At 51.0% G+C, this 22,379-nt stretch overlaps 1 protein-coding gene across 1 annotated transcript in view; it reads left to right on the top strand.

The window, feature by feature from the left end:
- RPRD2 (regulation of nuclear pre-mRNA domain containing 2) overlaps positions 1–22,379 on the top strand; it is a 105,387-nt gene that overhangs the window by 67,205 nt on the left and 15,803 nt on the right. The window contains 6 exon segments of the mRNA XM_060256213.1: positions 2,906–3,006; positions 8,624–8,704; positions 12,217–12,269; positions 16,218–16,344; positions 17,180–17,355; positions 21,621–21,906. Coding sequence (XP_060112196.1) covers positions 2,906–3,006; positions 8,624–8,704; positions 12,217–12,269; positions 16,218–16,344; positions 17,180–17,355; positions 21,621–21,906 — 824 coding nt within the window.

The following is a 22,379-nucleotide window of genomic DNA, read 5'->3' on the forward strand; positions in this document are numbered from 1 at the left end:
CTCCTCCTCTCTTCTCCTTCTCCCTCCTCCTCTCTCCTCCTCCTCTCTTCTTCTGCTCCTCCTCTCTCCTCCTCCCACTTCTCTCTTCTTCTCCTCCTTCTCCTCCTCTCTCCTTCTCCTCCTCCTTGTCCTTCTTCTGTTTTTATATTTATATATGCGTGTGTGTATGTGTGTGTACTTGGAAGTCATGGCAACTTCTGGTGACTGAGTCCTACTGGGGGTCTGGAGGATATTCAGAGAGGTGGCTGAATAAAGCCTGCCCCTGCCCTCCCAACTGCGGGTATTCCAAGGAGGTCTTCCATCCAAGCACTTGCCAGAGGTCAGCCCTGCTTAGCTCCCGAGATCTGAGGGGATTGGGCTTGCCTGGGCTCTCCAGGTCAGGGCAGAAACCTTGTTGGTCTCTCAGGTGCTCCTGGGCGATCTGCTGCAGACCAGCATGGCTGCCACCCTCTGAAACAGTGTTGTCTCTGCTCTCATTTCTCCTCGTTGATTTTCTGAGTCGTGTTTTAAAAGCCAGTTTTGGAAGACTTTGATGGAGGCAACGGAAATGCTGGTTCCGTTGTGCCACCAAAAGGAAAAGGAAACTAGCCCCGCCATCTTCCCACACAGCTTGTTTGCTTGGGTTTAACCTCTGCATCCCTTGACCTTTTCCTGAATCATAGAGTTGGAAGGGACCCCTATGGTCATCTAGTCCAACCCCCTGCACAATGCAGGAAACTCCCAAATACCTCCCCCTAAATTCACAGGATCTTCATTGCTGTCAGATGGCCCTCTAGCCTCTGTTTAAAAACCTCCAAGGAAGGAGAATCATAGAAACATAGAGTTGGAAGGGACCTCCAGGGTCATCTAGTCCAACCCCCTGTACAATGCAGGAAACTCACAAACGCCTCCACCTAAATTCACAGGATCCTCATTGCTGTCAGATGGCCCTCTAGCCTCTGTTTAGAAACCTCCAAGGAAGGAGAGCCCACCACCTCCCAAGGAAGCCTGTGGAAATTTAGAATCATAGAGCTGGAAGGGACCTCTAGGGTCATCTATTCCAACCCCTGCACAAGGCAGGAAACTCTCAAACACCTCCCCCTAAATTCACAGGATCTTCATTGCTGTCAGATGGCCATCTAGCCTCTGTTTAGAAACCTCCAATAAAGGAGAGCCCACCACCTCCCAAGGAAGCCTGTGGAAACGTAGAATCATAGAATCCTAGAGTTGGAAGGGACCTCCAGGGTCATCTAGTCCAGCCCCCTGCACAATGCAGGAAACTCACAAATACCTCCCCCTAAATTCACAGGATCGTCATTGCTCTCAGATGGCTATCTAGCCTCTGTTGAAAAAACAAAGGTTAAACCCTACAGCGCTGGTCTTTTCTGTGCTTTTCAGTAGGCAGGGGACACTCTTTTTTTCTTGCTGTGTTTTTAAAAAATTCCTTACCTTACACCCTGTGCTTGGGCTTCCTCTGCGTGGATGTGTGTGGCTGTACAATGGCCATTTTGTACTTGGCCCTGCCTCTCACGGTGGCCATTTTGCATCTGTGCCCACCGCCCCGTGTCAGAATTCCGAAGATGCCCCCAGGCTCAAAAAGATTGGGGACCTTTGTCTAGTGGCTACTAAAGCATCTTGCAGCCACGCACCATCGTCATGTCAACAGTGTGATGCGGTGGCTAAAAAGGCCAATGCAATTTGGGGCTGTATCAACAGAAGTACGGTGTCTGGATCACGTGATGCGATGGTATCGCTTTGCTCTGCTCTGGTAAGACCTCACCTGGAGTCTTGTGTTCAGTTTTGGGCACCACATTTTAAGAAGGATCTAGACAAGCGGGAATGGGTCCAGAGGAGGGCGACAAAGATGGTGAGGGGTCTGGAGACAAAGTCCTGTGAGGAAAGGTTGAAGGAACTGGGGATGTTTAGACTGGAGAGGAGGCGGCTGAGAGGTGATAGGATCACCATCTTCAAATACTTGAAGGGCTGTCCTATAGAGGATGGTGTGGAACTGTTTTCTGTGGCCCCAGAAGGCAGGACCAGAACCAGCGGGTTGAAATTACATCAGAAGAGTTTCCGGCTCAACATTAGGAAGAACTTCCTGACTGTTAGAGCGATTCCTCAGTGGAACAGGCTTCCTCCTTGGGAGGTGGTGGGCTCTCCTTCCTTGGAGGTTTCTAAACAGTGGCTAGATGGCCATCTGACAGCAATGAGGATCCTGTGAATTTAGGGGGAGGTATTTGTGAGTTTCCTGCCTTGTGCAGGAGGTTGACCCTGGAGGTCCCTTCCAGCTCCAGGATTCTATGATTCTTAGTTTCCACAGGCTTCCTTGGGAGGTGGTGGGCTCTCCTTTTTGGAGGGTTTTCAACAGAGGCTAGATGGCCACCTGACAGCAATGAGGATCCTGTGAATTTAGGGGGAGGTGTTTGAGAGTTTCCTGTCTTGTGCAGGGGGTTGGACTAGATGACCCTGGAGGCCCCTTCCAACTCTATGATTCTAAGTTTCCACAGGCTTCCTTGGGAGGTGGTGGGCTCTCCTTTTTGGAGGGTTTTCAACAGAGGCAAGATGGCCATCTGACAGCAATGCAGATCCTATGAATTTAGGGAGAGGTGTTTGAGAGTTTCCTGCCTTGTGCAGGGGGTTGGACTAGATGACCCGGGAGGTCCCTTCCAACTCCAGGATTCTATGTTGCATGTGGTAACTGTCCAGCCCAGGCCAGTCCACCCCGTTGAGTTTTGCAGCCTACAGAGGTCTGAGCATCTCACATTGGGGCAAGTGCCTTTGTTTGGGCCGGCGAATCGAAGTGGTATGATGTGTCGATGTGCTGGTTTGGGTCTCGTACAACTCCATCGTCTGGACATGCAGCGGGGAGGCCGAGGTTCTGCAGCGAAAACAAAACCTCTCTTTTTTTTCTCTATGTCGCCTGCAGAGATCCCTCGGTTGCTAAATCCATAGAAAGGATCTTTAAAATCTGGGAGGACAGAAACGTGTATCCCGAAGAAACCATCGTTTTGCTGAAGGAAGCTTTAAGTAAGTTCTTTTTTTTTTTTTGCATTTGTATTGACTTTGCCTCTGTGTCATAGAATAATCTGATGTCAATAGATGTTCAGTTTTTTTCCCCTTTTATATTAAGCCCGATAACTCTTTTCTGTCTCCCAGCTGTTCCCTGTGCTTGGGTGCAGAGTACGAACGAACTTGGTTGGAGTCATTTCAAAGAGATCGCTGACTTTTTACCGGGGCTCTGCTATGATTGGCAGAGGCTGTTCGAACGGTCCACCGGTGGACCTCCCCATCTTCCCGGGACCTAAGCTAGGGTTGCCAACCTCCAGGTGGCACCTGGAGAACTCCCTCTGTTACAATTGAGCTCCAGATGAACAAGATCCGTTGCCTTGGAGGGTGGACTTTGTGGCGTTGTTATTATTCCCACCTCCCCTCCCCAAGCCCCCCCCCCCCCAAATTTCCAGGAATTTCCTAACCCAGCTCTGGCAACCCTAGTTTTAAAACCCTTTTGAAAACCATTTGTGCCTGCGACCATCGTTCCATCTAATGACAGGGGCATTCCACGATGTAATTGCCGATTGAGTGCAGGAGGAGTTCCTTTTGCCCGTCCAGATTCTGTTGCCAGTCTGTTTCGTTGGAAGCCCCTTCGCCGAGTTCTAGTCGTAAGGAACAGGGAGAGTGAGTTCCGTATCCGCTCTCTGCCCCGTGCATGATTTTATAAACCATTTAGCGTTTTCTCCCCCCCCCCCCCAAATTTAATAAAAGCTGCAGGCTCCTTAATCTTTTCTTCTCCGGAATGATCTGCCAAACCTGGAATCATCTTGGTTGCTTTTCTTCGGCACCGTGCAGCTTTGGACTATTCAGTGTTGAGGACCGTGGATGGTATTTCCAAAGGAGGCTGCACCATAGTATTTTATTTATTTATTTTTTAAAATTTGATTTGATTTATATCCCGCCCTCAGGGCGGCTCACAACATAAAATCCCACATACAATTAAATTAACAAGTATTAAAATTACACATTCGGTAATAAAATAGATATACAATGGTTAAAACGGAAAACAGAATATTGAGTTGGTGCTATTGTGGTGGCGACGGTCTTCTTCCACTTCTCTTAAGTACCGGTGCCAAGTCAATTGAATGCCGGCTGGAAGAAGCCAGTCTTGCAGGCCCCGCGGAACTTCACAAGGTTCAGCAAGGCCCTCACTTCATCTGGCAGTAGGTTCCACCAGCAGGGGGCTACGATTGAGAAGGCCCCGTCTCTGGTTGATTTCAATCAGGCCTCCTTCGGCCCGGGGATTACTAATAGATTTTGTGATCCCGATCTGAGTACTCTCTGGGGAACATGTGGGGAGAGGCAGTCCCTAAGGCAGTCCCTAAGGTAGGCAGGTCCTAGGCCATGTAGGGCTTTAAACCAGCACCTTGTAACGAACCTTGTAAGTAGATCTATGCTGGAGCCTTAGCATGTCGGCCGTTTTATTTTGAGTTCCTTTCCCTGATAAGCCTCAGCCTGGAGTTTGCCCTTTTCACCCCTGCTGCACTCTGAGTCGACATTTTCTTTGTGCCGCCCATAACAATCCTGCAGTCTCTTTCCCTCTCCATCTTGGCCTGGTCAGGCCCCTTCATTCATTCATTCATTCATTCATTCATTCATTCATTCATTCATTCATTCATTCATTCATTCATTCATTCAGTAGGCTTATATTCCACCCTTTCCCATAAATGGGCTCAAGGCAGATTTAAACTGTTCTCTTCACTCGGAGTCAGCTTAGATGTTGGATTTATGCTCTGCTCTTCACTCAGAGTTGATTGACAGTCTCCTTCCCTTTCTCTCCCCACAACAGATGCCCTGTGAGGCAGATGGGGCTGAGAGAGCTCTTTCAGGAACAGCTCTGAGAGAACTGTAACTGACCCAAGGTCACCCAGCAGTTGCAGGTGGAGAAGGAGTGGGGAATCAAACCCAGTTCACCATATTAGAGTCTACCACTCTTAACCACTGCACCAAACTGGACATGAACATATGAAGCTGCCTTATACTGAATCAGACCCTGGGTCCATCAAAGTCAGTCTTGTCTTCTCAGACTGGCAGCGGCTCTCCAGGGTCTCAAGCTGAGGTTTTCACACCTGTTTGCCTGGACCCTTTTTAGCTGGAGATGCCGGAGATTGAACCTGGGGCCTTCTGCTTACCAAGCAGATGCTCTACCACTGAGCCACCGTCCCTCCCCTAACTGGCAGCGGCTCTCCAGGGTCTCAAGCTGAGGTTTTTCACGCCTACTTGCTTGGAGCCTTTCTAGTTGGAGATGCCAGGGATTGAACCTGGGGCCTTCTGCTTCCCAAGCAGATGCTCTACCACTGAGCCACCGTCCCTCCCCTAACTGGCAGCGGCTCTCCAGGGTCTCAAGCTGAGGTTTTTCACGCCTATTTGCCTGGACCCTTTTTAGTTGGAGATGCCGGGGATTGAACCTGCGACCTTCTGCTTACCAAGCAGATGCTCTACCACTGAGCCACTGTCCCTCACAACATAAACTGACAACAATAAAAATCAACATCTTTTTTGTTCCAGTTTTTTTGCACTTCATTGGTCTATTAGCATTTTTTCACTGGAATTTAAGATAGCTTTTAAATAAAGGCTACTTTTAGTTTTCCAGAGAGGGCCTTCTGCGACTTACTAGGCCCAAAAGCCTGAAACAAAAATTTTGAGAGGCCGGTCCTAGGCCATAAAGGGCTTCGTTGGTATAACCACCATTTTGAATTGAAGCTGAAAGCTAGTTGGGTAACCAAGGAAGTGACTGCAGAATATATAAAATATTTTTTTATTTATTTTGGTAAATTTATATTCCACCCTTTCCCGAGCGGGCTATTTATATTCCACCCAGTTCCTGATGGTCAGTGAGTTCTGTTCCATACTAGCTGGAGTTTTTTTCAAATTGTCTTCAAGGGTAGACCCATATAGAATACATTACAGTGGTCTAGCAGTTGGGGTGTCCATGCCACGTTTCATGGATCCAAGTCGGCAAGTGGCTGAGTGAAGGTAGAAGGCCACTCTCTGGGCTAACGGAGGATGGAAGATAGCAATTTTCACTGCTGAATTAACTTCTCCGGCAATAACTGCCTGGTCCAGTATAACCCTCAGACTCCATTCCAGCAGCTGCAAGTGGAGGAGTGGAGAATCAAACCCAGTTCTCCCAGATAAGAGTCCGCATACTTAACCACGACACCAAACTGGCTCTCCTTTGGCCATCAAAGCTGTCTCCATCCCCTTCCCCTACAACTGAAAGGAATCTAGGGCAGATAAGGACTCCCCCTGCCACCTTTCTCTTGTTAACTTGCCCAGAAAGGGCAGATTGCAGACTGGACAATAATTGGTTATCACAGCCTTCTCCAGAGATGGTCTTCTCACTAACGGACCAGTGAGCATCAGCTGCACTGAGCTTTATTTTCCACATTCTTGTCCCCTCCTGCAACGCTTCACGAGCTGCCTTGGTTTTCACCAGGCCTCAGATTCGGCCGGAGCTCACGGGAGCGCAGCTGCTGAACCTTTTTGCGGGTTCCCCCTCCTCCTTCTCCCCTACCTTGTCCGCTGAATAGCAGGTGCAGCTGCAGAACAATCCCTGGATTAGGAGAGCGGCCAGCCAGCCAGCCCCCAGGGGCTTTGCCATGCCCCCAGCAGCCCTCATGAACCCCTGGAGAACCCCGCCTCACCCTTTCTTCACTTCTTGTGTGATTTTGGGCGGTGGGTGGCTTGCTGACCTTTTGACTGCGGGGAGGGGACGACCCAGGCTGGATCTCTAGCCAACCCAAGCAGGCCTCGCTCTCCTGGGGCTCTCCTTTCTTGCATTGGATTGCTTTTGACTGTGGGGGGGGGCAGCATATGCTAATGAATTATGCTAATAAACTCCACTACCTATTTTTCTACAAAAACGACCCCTGGTTTTCAGCATCCTGAATAAGTTTGTATCGCCTGCAAGCTTTTGCCCACTGCCCTGCTCATCTTGAATTCCAGATAATTTACAAACAAATTAAATAGCATTGGCCCCAATACTAATATTTTTATTTTATTTCTATCCCACCCTTCCTACAAGCCCGCTTGAATTGATTGCAAGGACCATCCATTTATTTCTTTGCTCTTGTTTCCTGCTAAGCCAATTTTTAACCTATAAGGTGACTTTTATCCCATGGCTGTTAAGCTTGCTCAGGTGTCTTAGGAGAGGTACCTTGTCAGAAACCTAGTAAATAATGCCCTTCAGATCACCTTTATCCCCCTTCTTGTTGTTAACCTTCATGAAGAACTCCCAAGCGGTTGGTGAGGAAGGATTTTCTCTTTGCAGAAGCCATGCCGATGTTCTCTCTGCAGGCCTTGTTCTTCCGCGTGCTTGACAGTTCTCTGTTAAGTAACGGTTTCTGCCAATTTCCCCAGCGTTAGGCTACCTAGCCTGTTGTTTGATCGGGAACTGCTGTCACGTTATGTTCCTCTTTTGCTGCCTGTGTTGCATCAGCTACTTTGCAGTGGCACACAGGGTGTAGGTCTCTGCAGGACCAGCTGCGGAATGAAGGTGAATGATAGGTGGGATGGACTTTGAAAGTAAAATTTGGCGGGTTGCCTGTTTTGCAGGTTTAAGAGACTGCTGCGATTGCTTTTTGTTCAGCAAGCCGCATATCCCACCACCAGTACTCCTTCTAAGCTGTAGAGTCTTGTGAGCAAAGATTCTACTTTGTGAGCTACTGACATTAAAGTTGTGAGCTATCGCATCGATTAGTTTGCTCCGGGGCCATTTTTCCTGAGCTAAGACAAAAATATGTGAGTTGGAGGCTAAAGAGCTCAGCTTAGAGGGAACACTGCGCACCGGATAAAGATGACTTAACTCGGGGGTCCCGAACGTGGTGCCCATCAGTTATTTTTGGAATGTGGGTGGGGCTTTGGTCCAGCAGAGCTGCCGATTGGCCGTTGGAGAGATCTGTGCAAATATTTTTGAAGTCGCTTCAGCAACTGCTGCTATCACAAGGACCCTTCACCGCAGTTCTGTGTATGTGTGCTTGAGGCAGTATTTTTAAACGATAGGTTAATTTCAAAAGGCATCCTGTTACAATGGCTTCCGCCTGAAATGTTGAAGGATTACTATAAAAGAGTTATGCCAAACTTCACTCCCCGGCACTTTGCAGTTTTCTCCGCCTCCTCTGTCAGCCATTTTGTCATTGCTCCCGCCGTGTCAGAACTCCAGAGATGCCCGCAGGCTCAAAAAGGGTCAGGGCCCCTAGCTTACGTTAACCATGTGTTGGCTTTCTTCCGTCCTCTTAGGCTGAAAGAAGAGGACTGGACTCCTTCCCGGCCTACCTAAGGAGTTGCTTAGCTCTGTTCCTGGAGATCGCTTCCTTGGCCCTTTAGGGGGAAAGCCGGAGAGAGCCCTGACGGCAGAGGGGTGACCGTAGAGGTCCAAAGTTCACAACCGGAATCTGATTTTGGATTGGGCAATTCTGCTGCCTGTTTGCTGGGCAAAACCTTCATGCCCTGCTTGTCTTCTTTTTTTTTATAATCTTGTTTTGTCCCCAAGAGAGGGGAAGGGATCCTTAAACTGAATGCCGTAACGTCAAAAGCGCAAAACACAACCTCCCCCCCCCCCAAAAAAAAAAAAATTGAAAATGTTTTCCAGGTTCCACTTTCAAAACTCAGAAGCAGCAGCAGAAAGAAACTCAGAGCAAACAGCCAACTAAGTCATGGAAGAAATCTCAAAGTAAGGATATCCCCACCTGAAGTTGATGTGATGTTTTTTTAAAAAGCATGAGACGCTCACGCCAAAGACCCCCCCTCTCTCTCTTGAGAGAGAGAGCGTCGAATGCGTGGAGTCTTGTCATGTGTCAGGAGGGGGGGGGCACAGTTGAAACGGCGCAGTGTGCATGAGAACATGGAAACCAGCAGGATGCGCCCAGGGAGAAGAGGTGGTCAAGAGCTGCCTGGGAGCGCCAGGCGTCCAGCTGAGCTTGGCAGTTGAGCCCCCTCTTCCAACGGCAGAGGAGAGTGACCGAAAAGCCAGTCCATGGGGCGGGGGGCACAGATAGGGCACCACGTGACGTTGACGCTCTCGGGTTTATTGGTGCGAGACTGCGTCTGCCACGTCCGTTCCTCCGGCGCAGCCGCGCCGAACGCAGCGAAGCGGTAGTTGGCGGAGGAAGGTGTTAAGAGTGGTGGGCAGGAAGGGTTTCTGTCGCCCGGCGCCTGCTGAGAGTCTCTGGGCTAGGGGGGCGATGGGGAGCAGCGGGGCTTGCATGGCCCTGCGGCCTGTGGTTGTGACTTAGAGCCAGCATCCTGGTTTCGGGTGCCACGTTAACGAACGCTGTCATCGTCTCTCGTCTCGTCTAATCACGTCCCGAAGAGGATTTCCATTCTTTTGTGCAGGTAGTACAGTTAGGCTGGAGAAGAGGTGTCGGCTGCAAAGGGAGGGAAACGGTAGCCCCCACCCCCACCCCTCCTCCCGTGCTTTGCTGCAGGCTACACCAGCCGCAGTTGCGTGGGATTTCTGCCCATGATTTGGGGAGGGACAGTGGCTCAGGGGTAGAGCATCTGCTTGGTAAGCAGAAGGTCCCAGGTTCAATCCCCGGCATCTCCAAATAAAAAGGGTCCAGGCAAGCAGGCATGAAAAACCTCAGCTTGAGACCCTGGAGAGCCATGAATGGGGCTGTGGCTCAGTGGCAGAGCATCTGCTTGGTAAGCAGAAGGTCCCAGGTTCAATCCCCGGCATCTCCAGTTAAAAGGACCAGGCAGGAGGTGAAGGGAAAGACCTCAGGTTGAGATCCTGGGGAGCCATGGAGAGGGTCCGTAGCTCAGTGGCAGAGCATCTGCTTGGTAAGCAGAAGGTCCCAGGTTCAATCCCCGGCATCTCCAGTTAAAAGGACCAGGCAGGAGGTGAAGGGAAAGACCTCAGGTTGAGATCCTGGGGAGCCATGGAGAAGGTCCATAGCTTAGTGGCAGAGCATCTGCTTGGTAAGCAGAAGGTCCCAGGTTCAATCCCCAGCATCTCCAGTTAAAAAGGATCAGGCGGGAGGTGATGGGAAAGACCTCAAATGAAGGTTGCACCCCAAAGGCTGTTAGTCCCATCAGAGCGATAGTTCCCCGGCTCTGTGCCACAAGGAATGAGTCAGTTATTAAGAGTGTTCTGAGGCACGGGAGGCTGCCTGCTGCGTCTCTGCATGCTATCCTGATCTTGCTTGCTTCTAGTCAGCCTCTGGTCTGATTGTCCCATTTCTGCACGAGGCAGGATTGGATCACGCAGGCGTTGACATTGGAGCAGAGTCACTTGCTTCCAGGGGCAGCTGCACATTGCGTCCCTGTATGAGTTGCTGCTCTGAGCTTCTTTCCTTCCAATCTGGAGATGCATTCAGAACAGTGAATCGCACAGAAATACCAGGGTGGAATCCTCGGTGGGAGGGTAGTTTTTTTTTTTTTTTAAGGGGCTGGACAACACAAGTTGGGAAGATGAACGTCACATACAGCTCCCCTCTGTTTTCGAGACTCAAGATGGATGACAGAATTACGTTTCTCCATGTAGAAACTATACTAATAATTATTGTTAAAAGCTTAGTGTGTTGAAGGCTGAGGTCTTATCCCAACCTGCTCCTTTCTGCGCTGGCTTTCCATCCAGAGAGAAACTTGATCCTAGTGGAACATTTTTCTTTAAAAAAAAAAAAAAAAGGTTAACACCACCTCCTGCCAGAGTCTGAAATGCCTTGATCCGTCCTGCGCCCTGCCACCTCCTACTGAATGGGCCAAAGTGAGCCTGCACATGTGTAGGAGTGAAGCATGCCTCACGTTGGTTCAGAAAATAGTGCTTTGGGGAGGGACAGTGGCTCAGGGGTAGAGCATCTGCTTGGTAAGCAGAAGGTCCCAGGTTCAATCCCCGGCATCTCCAGTTAAAACGACCAGGCAGGAGGTGATCGGAAAGACCTCAGCCTGAGACCCTGGAGAGCCATGAAGAAGGGCCATAGCTCATTGGCAGAGCCTCTGCTTGGCATGCAGAAGGTCCCAGGTTCAATCCCCGGCATCTCCAACTAAAAAGGGTCCAGGCAAGTAGGTGTGGAAAACCTCAGCTTGAGACCCTGGAGAGCCGCTGCCAGTTAGGGGAGGGATGGTGGCTCAGTGGTAGAGCATTCGCTTGGGAAGCAGAAGGTCCCAGGTTCAATCCCCGGCATCTCCAGCTAAAAAAGGGTCCAGGCAAGTAGGCGTGGAAAACCTCAGCTTGAGACCCTGGAGAGCCGCTGCCAGTTAGGGGAGAGACAGTGGCTCAGTGGTAGAGCATCCACTTGGGAAGCAGAAGGTCCCAGGTTCAATCTCCGGCATCTCCAACTAAAAAGGGTCCAGGCAAGTCGGTGTGGAAAACCTCAGCTTGAGACCCTGGAGAGCCGCTGCCAGTTAGGGGAGGGACGGTGGCTCAGTGGTAGAGCATCCACTTGGGAAGCAGGAGGTCCCAGATTCAATCCCCGGCATCTCCAAATAAAAAGGGTCCAGGCAAGTAGGTGTGGAAAACCTCAGCTTGAGACCCTGGAGAGCCGCTGCCAGTTAGGGGAGGGATGGTGGCTCAGTGGTAGAGCATCTGCTTGGGAAGCAGAAGGTCCCAGGTTCAGTCCCCGGCATCTCCAACTAAAAAGGGTCCAGGCAAGTAGGCATGAAAAACCTCAGCTTGAGACCCTGGAGAGCCGCTGCCAGTTAGGGGAGGGACGGTGGCTCAGTGGTAGAGCATCTGCTTGGTAAACAGAAGGCCCCAGGTTCAATCCCCGGCATCTCCAACTAGAAAGGGTCCAGGCAAGTAGGCGTGAAAAGCCTCAGCTTGAGACCCTGGAGAGCCACTGCCAGTCTGAGTAGACAAGACTGACTTTAGTGGACTGAGGGTCTGATTCAGTACAAGGCAGCTTCATATGTTTCTTCGCTCTCAGGTGGTTGGTGGGAAATGCTTCAGCAGAAGGTGAAATAATGCTGTGTTTGGAGGGGGAGGGGACAACCAGACAACGTGTACTCGATCTCTTTGTGTGTTGGGGAACGGGGTGGGAAGAGGCATTGCTGCCTGCTGGGGGGGGGGGGGGTTTGCAGTGGAGCCTGGAACGCAGGTGACACAATTCAGATGCCAAACCCTGCTGGCGAGGAGGGGGGGGGTGCAGGTGAAGGGGACGGGAGATGGTCTCTGCCAGAAAGCGCCAGTGGCTTCGGATTTGCAGTCCTCTCAGGCGCCTCTCAACTTGTTCCTCCTCTTTGCAGCCTCTGTGAATCCCAAAGTCGCTCTGAAGTCCAAGATCGTTGCGGAATTCCGAGTAAGTTTCTTTAAAACGTAATTTTATTTTTAATTTTTAGGCCGAGAAACAGCATTCACAAAGAAGCTTAAATCCCTGAAGCAATTGCGAGATGTATACAGAGCCCCATCCTTCTCAAACCACCTCCTCTCGAAAGGCCCTTCCCCCCCATGAGCCAGCTGAAGCGCAGGGGAGGGCAGGCAAGAGTACCGTTAATGTCCGCACACTGGGCCAGCCTAGCAGGGTGCATCTTCCTTTGCCCCGCGGTGGCTCCGCAGAGGAAAAGTGCTCCCCTTTCTTAGCAGCCATGAGAGACGCACTTAAGTGTTGGCTAATTTCCATCCCTCTCGGACGCCATCTGGACTTCAGAGTGTCCAGAGAGAAAATCTTGATACGCTCAATTTCTCATCTCTTGGCAAACCTTGGTAAGAAAGCCAGTTTGGCGTAGTGGTGAAGTGCACGGGCTCTTATCTGGGAGAAGCGGGTTTGATTCCCCACTCCTCCACTTGCAGCTGCTGAGATGGCCTTGGGTCAGCCGTAGCTCTGGCAGAGTTGTCCTTGAAAGGGAAGCTGCTGGGAGAGCTCTCTCAGCCATTATTCCACCTTATCTGCCCTGAGATACTCTCTTTCAGGCAGCTGTGTCCTGCAAAGCATTCTGGGCCTTGTAGTCAGTGAGTGAGTGCTTTAAACAGTAAGTGAGTGTTTCGTAAAGTGAATGGATGTTTCATAAAGGGGCCAACCTTAAGAGGGCCAGGCAACAGGTGATGGGAAAGACCTCAGCCTGAGACCCTGGAGAGCCATGGAGAGGGGCCATAGCTCAGTGGCAGAGTCTCTGCTGGCATGCAGAAGGGCCCAGGTTCAATCCCAGGCATCTCCAGTTTTTAAAAAAGGTCTAGTAGGTGATGAGAAAGACCTCAGCCTGAGACCTTGGAGAGCAGCTGCCCCTCTGAGTAGACAGTACTGACCTTGAAGGACAAAGGGTCCGATTCAGTAAAAGGCAATTTTGTGTATTTCGTCTGCTTGGCATGCAGAAGGTCCCAGGTTCAGTTCCCGGCATTTTTAAGTGGAAGGACCAGGCAAGAGGTAATGCGAAAGACCTCAGCCTGAGACCCTGGAGAGCCGCTGCCAGTCTGAGTAGACAAGACTGACTTCGACGGACCGCTGGTCTGATTCCGTAGAAGGCAGCTGCTGGCAGAAGAGCCTCTGCTTGGCATGCAGAAGGCCCCAGGTTCAGTGCCTGGCAGCGTCTCCAATTAAAAGGAGGAGCTCTGCTGGCCGTGTGGGTAGCTGGAAACGCCGGCGGAAAGAGAGCCTGGGCAGCCAGCTCCTTTGTGACTGGTTGAAGGAAGGGAACAGACGGAGGAAGGTACAGGGACTGTGGCTCAGTGGAAGAGCTGCTTCGGATGCAGGAGGTCCCAGGCTGGCTCACAATTTTGTAGCCTCCAGCTCATACGTTTTTGTCTCAGCTCAGGAAAAATGGCTCTAGAGAAGGGGTGGCCACCGGCAGCTCTCCAGATGACCTTTTTTTTTTTGCCTACAACTCCCATCAGCCCCAGCCATTGGCCATGCTGGCTGGGGCTGATGGGAGTTGTAGGCAAAAAAACATCTGGAGAGCTACCGTTGGCCGCCCCTGAGGTATTGGATTTATATCTTGTCCTTCACTCTGAATCTCACAGCAGGTCACAATCTCCTTTCCCTTCCTCCCCCACAACGGACACCCTGTGAGGCGGGTGGGGCTGAGAGAGCTCTGACAGAAGCTGCCCTTTCAAGGACCACTCCTGCCAGAGCTATAGCTGACCCAAGGCCATTCCAGCAGCTGCAAGCGGAGGAGTGGGGAGTCGAACCCGGTTCTCCCAGATAAGAGTCTGCGCACTTAACCACTACGTCAAACTGGCTCTCCACCAAACTCTGATACCATATTTCAGGGGTGGCCAATGGTAGCTCTCCAGATTTTTTTTGCCTACAACTCCCATCAGCCCCAGCAATTAGCCATGCTGGCTGGGCCTGATGGGAGTTGTAGGCAAAAAAACATCTGGAGACCTACCGTTGGCCACCTCTAAGATATTGGATTTATATCCTGCCCTCCACTCTGAAGAGTCTCAGAGCGGCTCACAATCTCCTTTCCTTTCCTCCCCCACAACAGACACCCTGTGAGGTAGATGAAGATATTGGATTTATATCCCGCCCTCCACTCCGAAGAGTCTCAGAGCGGCTCACAATCTCCTTTCCCTTCCTCCCCCACAACAGACACCCTGTGAGGTAGATGAAGATATTGGATTTATATCCCGCCCTCCACTCCAAAGAGTCTCAGAGCGGCTCACAATCTCCTTTCCCTTCCTCCCCCACAACAGACACCCTGTGAGGTAGATGAAGATATTGAATTTATATTCTGCCCTCCACTCCGAAGAGTCTCAGAGCGGCTCACAATCTCCTTTCCCTTCCTCCCCCACAACAGTCACCCTGTGAGGCGGGTGGGGCTGAGAGAGCTCTGACAGAAGCTGCCCTTTCAAGGACCACTCTTACAATCTCCTCAACCTTCCTCCCCCACAACAGACACCCTGTGGGGTGGGTGGGGCTGAGAGAGCTCTGACAGAAGCTGCCCTTTCAAGGACCACTCCTGCCAGAGCTATAGCTGACCCAAGGCCATTCCAGCAGCTGCAAGCGGAGGAGTGGGGAATCGAACCCGGTTCTCCCAGATAAGAGTCCGCGCACTTAACCACTACGTCAAACTGGCTCTCCACCAAACTCTGATACCATATTTCAGGGGTGGCCAATGGTAGCTCTCCAGATTTTTTTGCCTGCAACTTCCATCAGCCCCAGCCATGGGCCATGCTGGCTGGGGCTGATGGGAGTTGTAGGCAAAAAAAAAAAAATCTGCAGAACTACCATTGGCCACCCCTGCCCCAGAGCAAACTCATCGATGCAGGAGCTCCCAGCTTTAATGCCAGCAACTCACAAAGCAGAATTTTTGTTCACAATACTCCGCAGCTTAGAGGGCACATTGGTCCCAGGTTCAATCCCCAGCATTCCCAATGTAAAGGATGACATAGCACAGCGGTGTCGAACCGAATTGTTTGGCCGGATCTGACATAAATGAGACCTTGCCCGGCCATATGTATCATAAAATGTAATGCCAGGTAGCAGAGATATAAACTTTATAAAGGCAAACACAATCAAAGTTAAAAAAAACCCACGTAAAACATTAGCACTCGTTGGTCTTAAAGGTGCTTTCTTTGTATCTTTCCCATGGGATCCAGAGAACTGGGCAAAGGAAGCTCTGGCTCTTTCCTTCCTTCCCCAAGGGACCAGGAGGGGGAGGAGCCTCAGCCAATAGAAGGAAGAGAGGCTTGACTCAGTAGCTCTGCTGTGCGACTGAGAGAGACTGGCAAAGCAAACTCTCCCTCCCCTCGCCTTCCTCCCCAAGGGAGGAGCCTCAGCCAATGGAGAAAATAGATTCTTTGCTCTGTAGCTCCTGCGCGATTGAGCAAGCCTTGCAAAGCAAGCTGTGATGCAGAAGGAAGCAAGAGAGAGGGAGAAGGAAGCAGGCGACACAGCCACTTGCTCAGGGGCCTGATAGGAGCCATCGGGGGCGCCTGATTCGGCCCCCGGGGCTGCATGTTGGACACCCCTGAGTAGGTGATGTGAAAGACCTCAGCCTGAGACCCTAGAGAGCCACTGCTTGTCAGGCGAATCAAGGCTGACCTTAGCGGACTCCAGTGCTCTGATTGACTATAACGCAGCTACACGTACGCGTGACGCCTCGAATGGGGCGGGTTGTTGATGGAACCTAGATGGAGGGTGGGTGGGGCAGCGTCCCTTGCCCCCTGCGGTATCGGCAGGGGCTTTTCTGCCGCCAGTCTCCTCTTTCTGTTCCCTGCCCCCCTCCCCATTCAGCAGCAGAGTCCTTTCCTTCGCCTGCTTTCCTTTTCCATGGGAAGGGCTGAAGGGCTGCGTTTTCCTCCCTTCCAGCCGCAGTCCCTGGTCGACGAGCTGCTCCGGCACAAGCATTCCGAGGACCAGATCGAGCTGAAGGAGAAGCAGCTGGCCACCATGCGGGTGGACGTGTGCAGCACTGAAACGCTCAAGTGCTTGAAAGGTACGTGTCAGGGGCTTTGTAGCAGGCCTGGGTTTGGGGGGGGGGGGGGGGAGGCAGGGCTAGGTATTGGCCTGGCTTCCACAGAGCCATTCCCCTGATGGCGAAGACCTTTCCCTAGCTTCTCGTGCCCAGGGAAAGGCCCCCTTTCTTGGTGGAACGGCCTGCATGGCAGCAACTCTGTAGGAAGTTATGCCTTTTGTTCCTCTCCTCCCCCCCCCCCAAATCTGTGACTTCAGTAGAAGAAGACTGCAGATTTATACCCCGCCCTTCTCTCTGAATCAGAGTCTCAGAGTGGCTCACAATCGCCTTTATCTCCTTCCCCCACAACAGACACCCTGTGAGGTGGGTGGGGCTGAGAGGGCTCTCCCAGCAGCTGCCCTTTCGAGGACAACCTCTGCCAGAGCTATGGCTGACCCAAGGCCATTCCGGCAGCTGCAAGTGGAGGAGTGGGGAATCAAACCTGGTTCTCCCTGATAGGAAGACGACTGCAGATCTATACCCTGCCCTTCTCTCTGAATCAGAGTCTTAGAGCGGTCAAAATCTCCTTTATCTCCTTCCCCCCCCCTGTGAGGTGGGTGGGGCTGAGAGAGCTCTTATAGCAGCTGCCCTTTCAAGGACAACTCCTGCCAGAGCTAGATCACGTGAAGTGAAGGTATTGCTCAGACTGGCAGTGGCTCTCCAGGGTCTATTTGTCGTCGCGCTGAAACCGGAAACCCCTGAGTAGACAATACTGACTTTGATGGACCGAGGGTCTGATTCAGTATAAGGCAGCTTCAGATGTTCATATATGCCAACTTCCTTTTGAGCAAATGCCAACGTCTTCTTTTCTTTTCAGACAAAACGGGAGGGAAGAAGTTCTCCAAAGAATTTGAGGAAGCGAGCGCAAAGCTGGAAGAATTTGTGAACAGCTTAGACAAGCAAGTGAGAAACGGCCCTTCCTTGACAGAAGTGCTGGAAAACGCAGGGATATTTTACGAGGCGCAGTACAAGGAGGTCAAGGTGGTCGCCAACGTAAGTGACGGGGCCTCCCCGCTCGAGGCGTCTTCTGAAGTGCCAGAATAACCTGTTGCAAACAGTGTTCCCTTTAAGCTGAGTTACCGTGAGCCAGCTCGCCAGTTTTTTTAGCCTCCAGCTCACAGGTCTTTTTGTCTTGCCTCAGGAAAGATGGCCCCCGAGCAAGCTGATTTATGCAGTAGCCAAATCACTAGCTCCCAACTTTAATGCTGGTAGCTCACAAAGTGGAATTTTTGCTCCCAAGACTTCACAGATTAGAGGGAACATTGGATGCAAAGCAACTTGGTTTTTTTGCAAAGAACCAGCCTCCTGTTTGGGGGGATTTTAAGCTGAGGCTAGATGGCCATCTGACAGGCATGCTGATTCTGTGAATGGAGGAAGGTCATCAGAGGGAGGGCAGGAAAGGAGGAGTTTTGTGGCGCTTTTGTTCATTGATGCAATAGCCACTTTAAGAACATAAGAAACGACTTGTTGAATCAGGCCAATGGCCCATCCAATCCGACACTCTGTGTCACATAAGAACATAAGAGAAGCCCTGTTGGATCAGGCCAGTGGCCCCTCCAGTCCAATACTCTGTGTCACATAATAACATAAGAGAAGCCCTGTTGGATCAGGCCAGTGGCCCATCCAGTCCAACACTCTGTGTCACTTAAGAACATAAGAGAAGCCATGTTTGATCAGGCCAATGGCCCATCCAGTCCAACACTCTGTGTCACATAAGAACAGAAGAGAAGCCATGTTGGATCAGGCCAGTCGCCCCTCCAGTCCAACACTCTGCATCACATAAGAACCGAAGAGAAGCCATGTTGGAGCAGGCCAATGGCCCCTCCAGTCCAACACTCTGTGTCACATAAGAACATAAGAGAAGCCCTCTTGGATCAGGCCAATGGCCCAGCCAGTCCAACACCCTGTGTCACTTAAGAACATAAGAGAAGCCATGTTTGATCAGGCCAATGGCCCCTCCAGTCCAACACTCTGTGTCACATAAGAACAGAAGAGAAGCTATGTTGGATCAGGCCAATGGCCCATCCAGTCCAACACTCTGTGTCACATAATAACATAAGAGAAGCCCTGTTGGAACAAGCCAACGTCCCCTCTAGTCCAACACTTTGTGTCACATAAGAACATAAGAGAAGCCATGTTGGATCAGGCCAATGGCCCCTTCAGTCCAACACCCTGTTTCTCATAAGAACATAAGAGAAGCCCTGTTGGATCAGGCCAATGGCCCCTCCAGTCCAACACTCTGTGTCACATAAGAACATAAGAGAAGCCCTCTTGGATCAGGCCAATGGCCCAGCCAGTCCAACACCCTGTGTCACTTAAGAACATAAGAGAAGCCATGTTTGATCAGGCCAATGGCCCCTCCAGTCCAACACTCTGTGTCACATAAGAACAGAAGAGAAGCTATGTTGGATCAGGCCAATGGCCCATCCAGTCCAACACTCTGTGTCACATAATAACATAAGAGAAGCCCTGTTGGAACAAGCCAACGTCCCCTCTAGTCCAACACTTTGTGTCACATAAGAACATAAGAGAAGCCATGTTGGATCAGGCCAATGGCCCCTTCAGTCCAACACCCTGTTTCTCATAAGAACATAAGAGAAGCCCTGTTGGATCAGGCCAATGGCCCCTCCAGTCCAACACTCTGTGTCACATAAGAACATAAGAGAAGCCATGTTGGATCAGGCCAGTGGCCCCTCCAGTCCAACACCCTGTGTCTCATAAGAACATAAGAGAAGCCATGTTGGATCAGGCCAATGGCCCCTCCAGTCCAACACTTTGTGTCACACAGTGGCCAAAACCCAGGTGCCATCAGGAGGTCCATCATTGTGGCCAGGACACCAGAAGCCCTCCCACTGTGGCCCCCCCCAAGCACCCAGAATACAGAGCAACACTGCCCCAGAGTGTTCCAACAATACACTGTGGCTAAGAGCCAGTGATGGATCTCTGCTCCATATGCTGATCCAATCCCCTCCTGAAGCTGTCTAGGCTTGTAGCCACCACCACCTCCTGTGGCAGTGAATTCCACATGTTAATCACCCTTTGGGTGAAGAAGTACCTCCTTTTATCCGTTCTAGCCCGACTGCTCAGCAATTTCATCGAATGCCCACGAGTTCTTGTATTGTGAGAAAGGGAGAAAAGTACTTCTTTCTCTACCTTCTCCATCCTATGCATTATCTTGTAAACCTCTATCATGTCACCTCGCAGTCGACGTTTCTCCAAGCTAAAGAGCCCCAAGCGTTTTAACCTTTCCTCATAGGGAAAGTGTTCCAGCCCTTTAATCATTCCAGTTGCCCTTTTCTACACTTTTCCCAATGCTAGAATATCTTTTTTGAGGGGCGGTGACCAGAATTATACACAGTGCTCCAGGTGAGGCAGGAGTCAGGAAGTCTTTTTCCTCCAGGTCAGATTGGCCCAGGGATCCTAGAGGGCCTTTTTTTTTACCTTCCTCTGGGCATAGCGCAGGGGTCACTGGGGGAGGTGGGGGGGGGTATTGATGAGTTTACTGCATTGTGCAGAGGGTTGGACTAGATGACCCTTGAAGTTCCTTCCAGGTCTATGATTCTAAGACAAATGGAAATACTTACTTATGCCACAAGTGATTTAAATGTGGGGTTTGCTTGCCCTGCCCAGCGTGCCCATTCAGCCATTTTTTTATTTATTTATTTTATTTATTTATTTAAGATTTATATCCCGCCCTTCCCACAAGTGGCTCAGGGCGGCTTCCAATAGTAGATCCATCAAAATTACACATATAAAGGGATCCATATTTAAAACAGATAAAACAGATAAAACAGATAAAACCCTAGTTATTAATACACATAAATATTTCAGCTATATATAAAAGGAATCCAGCAAGTTACAGTAAAATTCTCAAGCTAAGTAAAGGCTAGCCGGAAGAGGGTCGTCTTACAGGCCCTGCGGAACTGAACAAGGTCCCGCAGGGCCCTCACCTCTTCCGGCAGCTGATTCCACCATGTAGGGGCCATAACAGAGAAAGCCCTTTCTCTGGTGGACTTCAACCGGGCTTCCTTCGGCCCAGGGATAGTAAGGAGATTTTGTGTTCCCGACCTCAGTACTCTCTGTGTGTGTCAGTCACTTGTGGTGCATGGATAGACTTCCAGAAGAGGAAATGAAGCATCCAAATGTAGCCACCTTTCCTTGCCAGGGTGCTTGGAAAATGATCTGATTGGCCTCAGACAAGTTGTCCCCCCAAAACCTGGTTTATTTCCTTATTTATTTGTGTTATTTATGATCTTACCTTTTATCCAGTAAACGTTGCTGTAGGGTTTGGATTCCAGAAATCTGAACAGAGTTGAAACAAAGCATAAGGATTTAAGAAGAGTGCTGCTGGATAATTCCAGTGGTCCATCCTTTCCAGCCTTCTGTCTTCTCTCAAAGTGGCCAACTAGTCCTTCTGGACGGCCAACAACAGGGCAGAGATGCCAGGGCCTTGCCCTGAGAAGAACATCAGAAGAGCCCTGCTGGGTCAGACCAGTGAGGGTCCATCTAGTCCAGCCTCCTGTCTCACACAGTGGCCAACCAGTTCTTCCGGAGGGCCAACAACAGGGCAAGGAGGCCGAGGCCTTCCCCTGAGAAGAACATCAGGAGCTCTACTGGGTCAGACCAGGGAGGGTCCATCTAGTCCATCCTCCTGTCTCACACTGTGGCCATCCAGTTCCTCTGGAGGGCCAACAACAGGGCAGAGAGGCCGAGGCCTTCCCCTGAGAGGAACATCAGAAGAACCCTGCTGGATCAGACCTCCTGTCTCCCAAAGTGCAGCCTCATGTCTCCCAAAGTGGCCAGCCAGTTCCTCTGAAGGGCCAACAACAGGGCAGAGAGGCCGAGGCCTTCCCCTGAGAGGAACCTCAGAAGAGCCCTGGTAGATCAGACCAGGGAGGGTCTATCTAGTCCAGCCTCCTGTCTCACACAGGGGCCACTCAGTTTCTCTGGAGGGCCAACAACAGGGCAGAGAGGCTGAGGCCTTCCCCTGAGAAGAACCTCAGAAGAGCCCTGCTGGATCAGACCATTGAGGGTCCATCTAATCCAGCCTCCTGTCTCACAAAGGGGCCAACTCCAGCTCATACATTTTTGCCTTAGCTTAGGAAGGATGTCCCCAGAGCACACTGATTGATGCAGTAGCTCACAGCTTTAAATACCAATAGCTCACAAAGTAGAACTCTTGCTCCTAAGACCCTACAGCTTAGAGGGAACATTTCTCATAACGCTTCTTCTCTCTTCTACTTCCCTCCCCTGATTAGGCTTACAAAACGTTTGCCAATAGAGTGAACAACCTCAAGAAGAAGCTGGATCAGTTGAAGGCCACCCTCCCCGACCCCGAGGAGTCTCCTGTCCCGTCACCGAGCATGGACGCCCCCTCTCCCACAGGCTCCGAGTCTCCCTTCCAAGGGATGGGGGAAGAGGACAACTCCCCGTCGCCGCAGGTGGAAAGGAAAAAGTCGCCTTCTCCGGAGCCTGCAACAGACAACAATGACGTTGAGGACATGGAGCTGTCTGACATGGAAGAGGATGCCCCGAAGATTATCGGTACGTTTGCCAGGCAGCGGCACTGCTGAGCTCTGGCCCGATTTGTCTTTCGGCTCAACCTTCCCAAGGCCCTTGCTGACCAGTCCAGCCATTCAGCAAAACAGTTACAGTTTTCCTAGGGTTGGGGCGGGTTAGCAAAGTTTTCCCCACATTAGAACCCAGGATGCCACCTGTATAAACAGGCTAGCTGTCAAGAGTGGCTTGGAAAGATTGGGGCGGGGGGGGGGGGGGCTGTTTGGAAGTGGGTAGTTGCACGGCTTGCTTCCTAACTGCCCAGCAAGCAGGCTTATATGTTATTCCATCTTCACATGTGCTCGCATGAGGGCGTTCAGACTTTTTCATAAGAACCTAAGAGAAGCCATGTTGGATCAGGCCAGTGACCCATCCAGCCCAACAGTCTTGTCGCACAGTGGCCATTAAACCTGGTGCCATCAGGGGGTCCATCAATGGGGTCAGGACGCTAGAAGCCCTCC

The sequence above is a fragment of the Heteronotia binoei genome, chromosome 1, assembly GCF_032191835.1.
Source record: "Heteronotia binoei isolate CCM8104 ecotype False Entrance Well chromosome 1, APGP_CSIRO_Hbin_v1, whole genome shotgun sequence".
Lineage (NCBI taxonomy): Eukaryota > Metazoa > Chordata > Lepidosauria > Squamata > Gekkonidae > Heteronotia > Heteronotia binoei.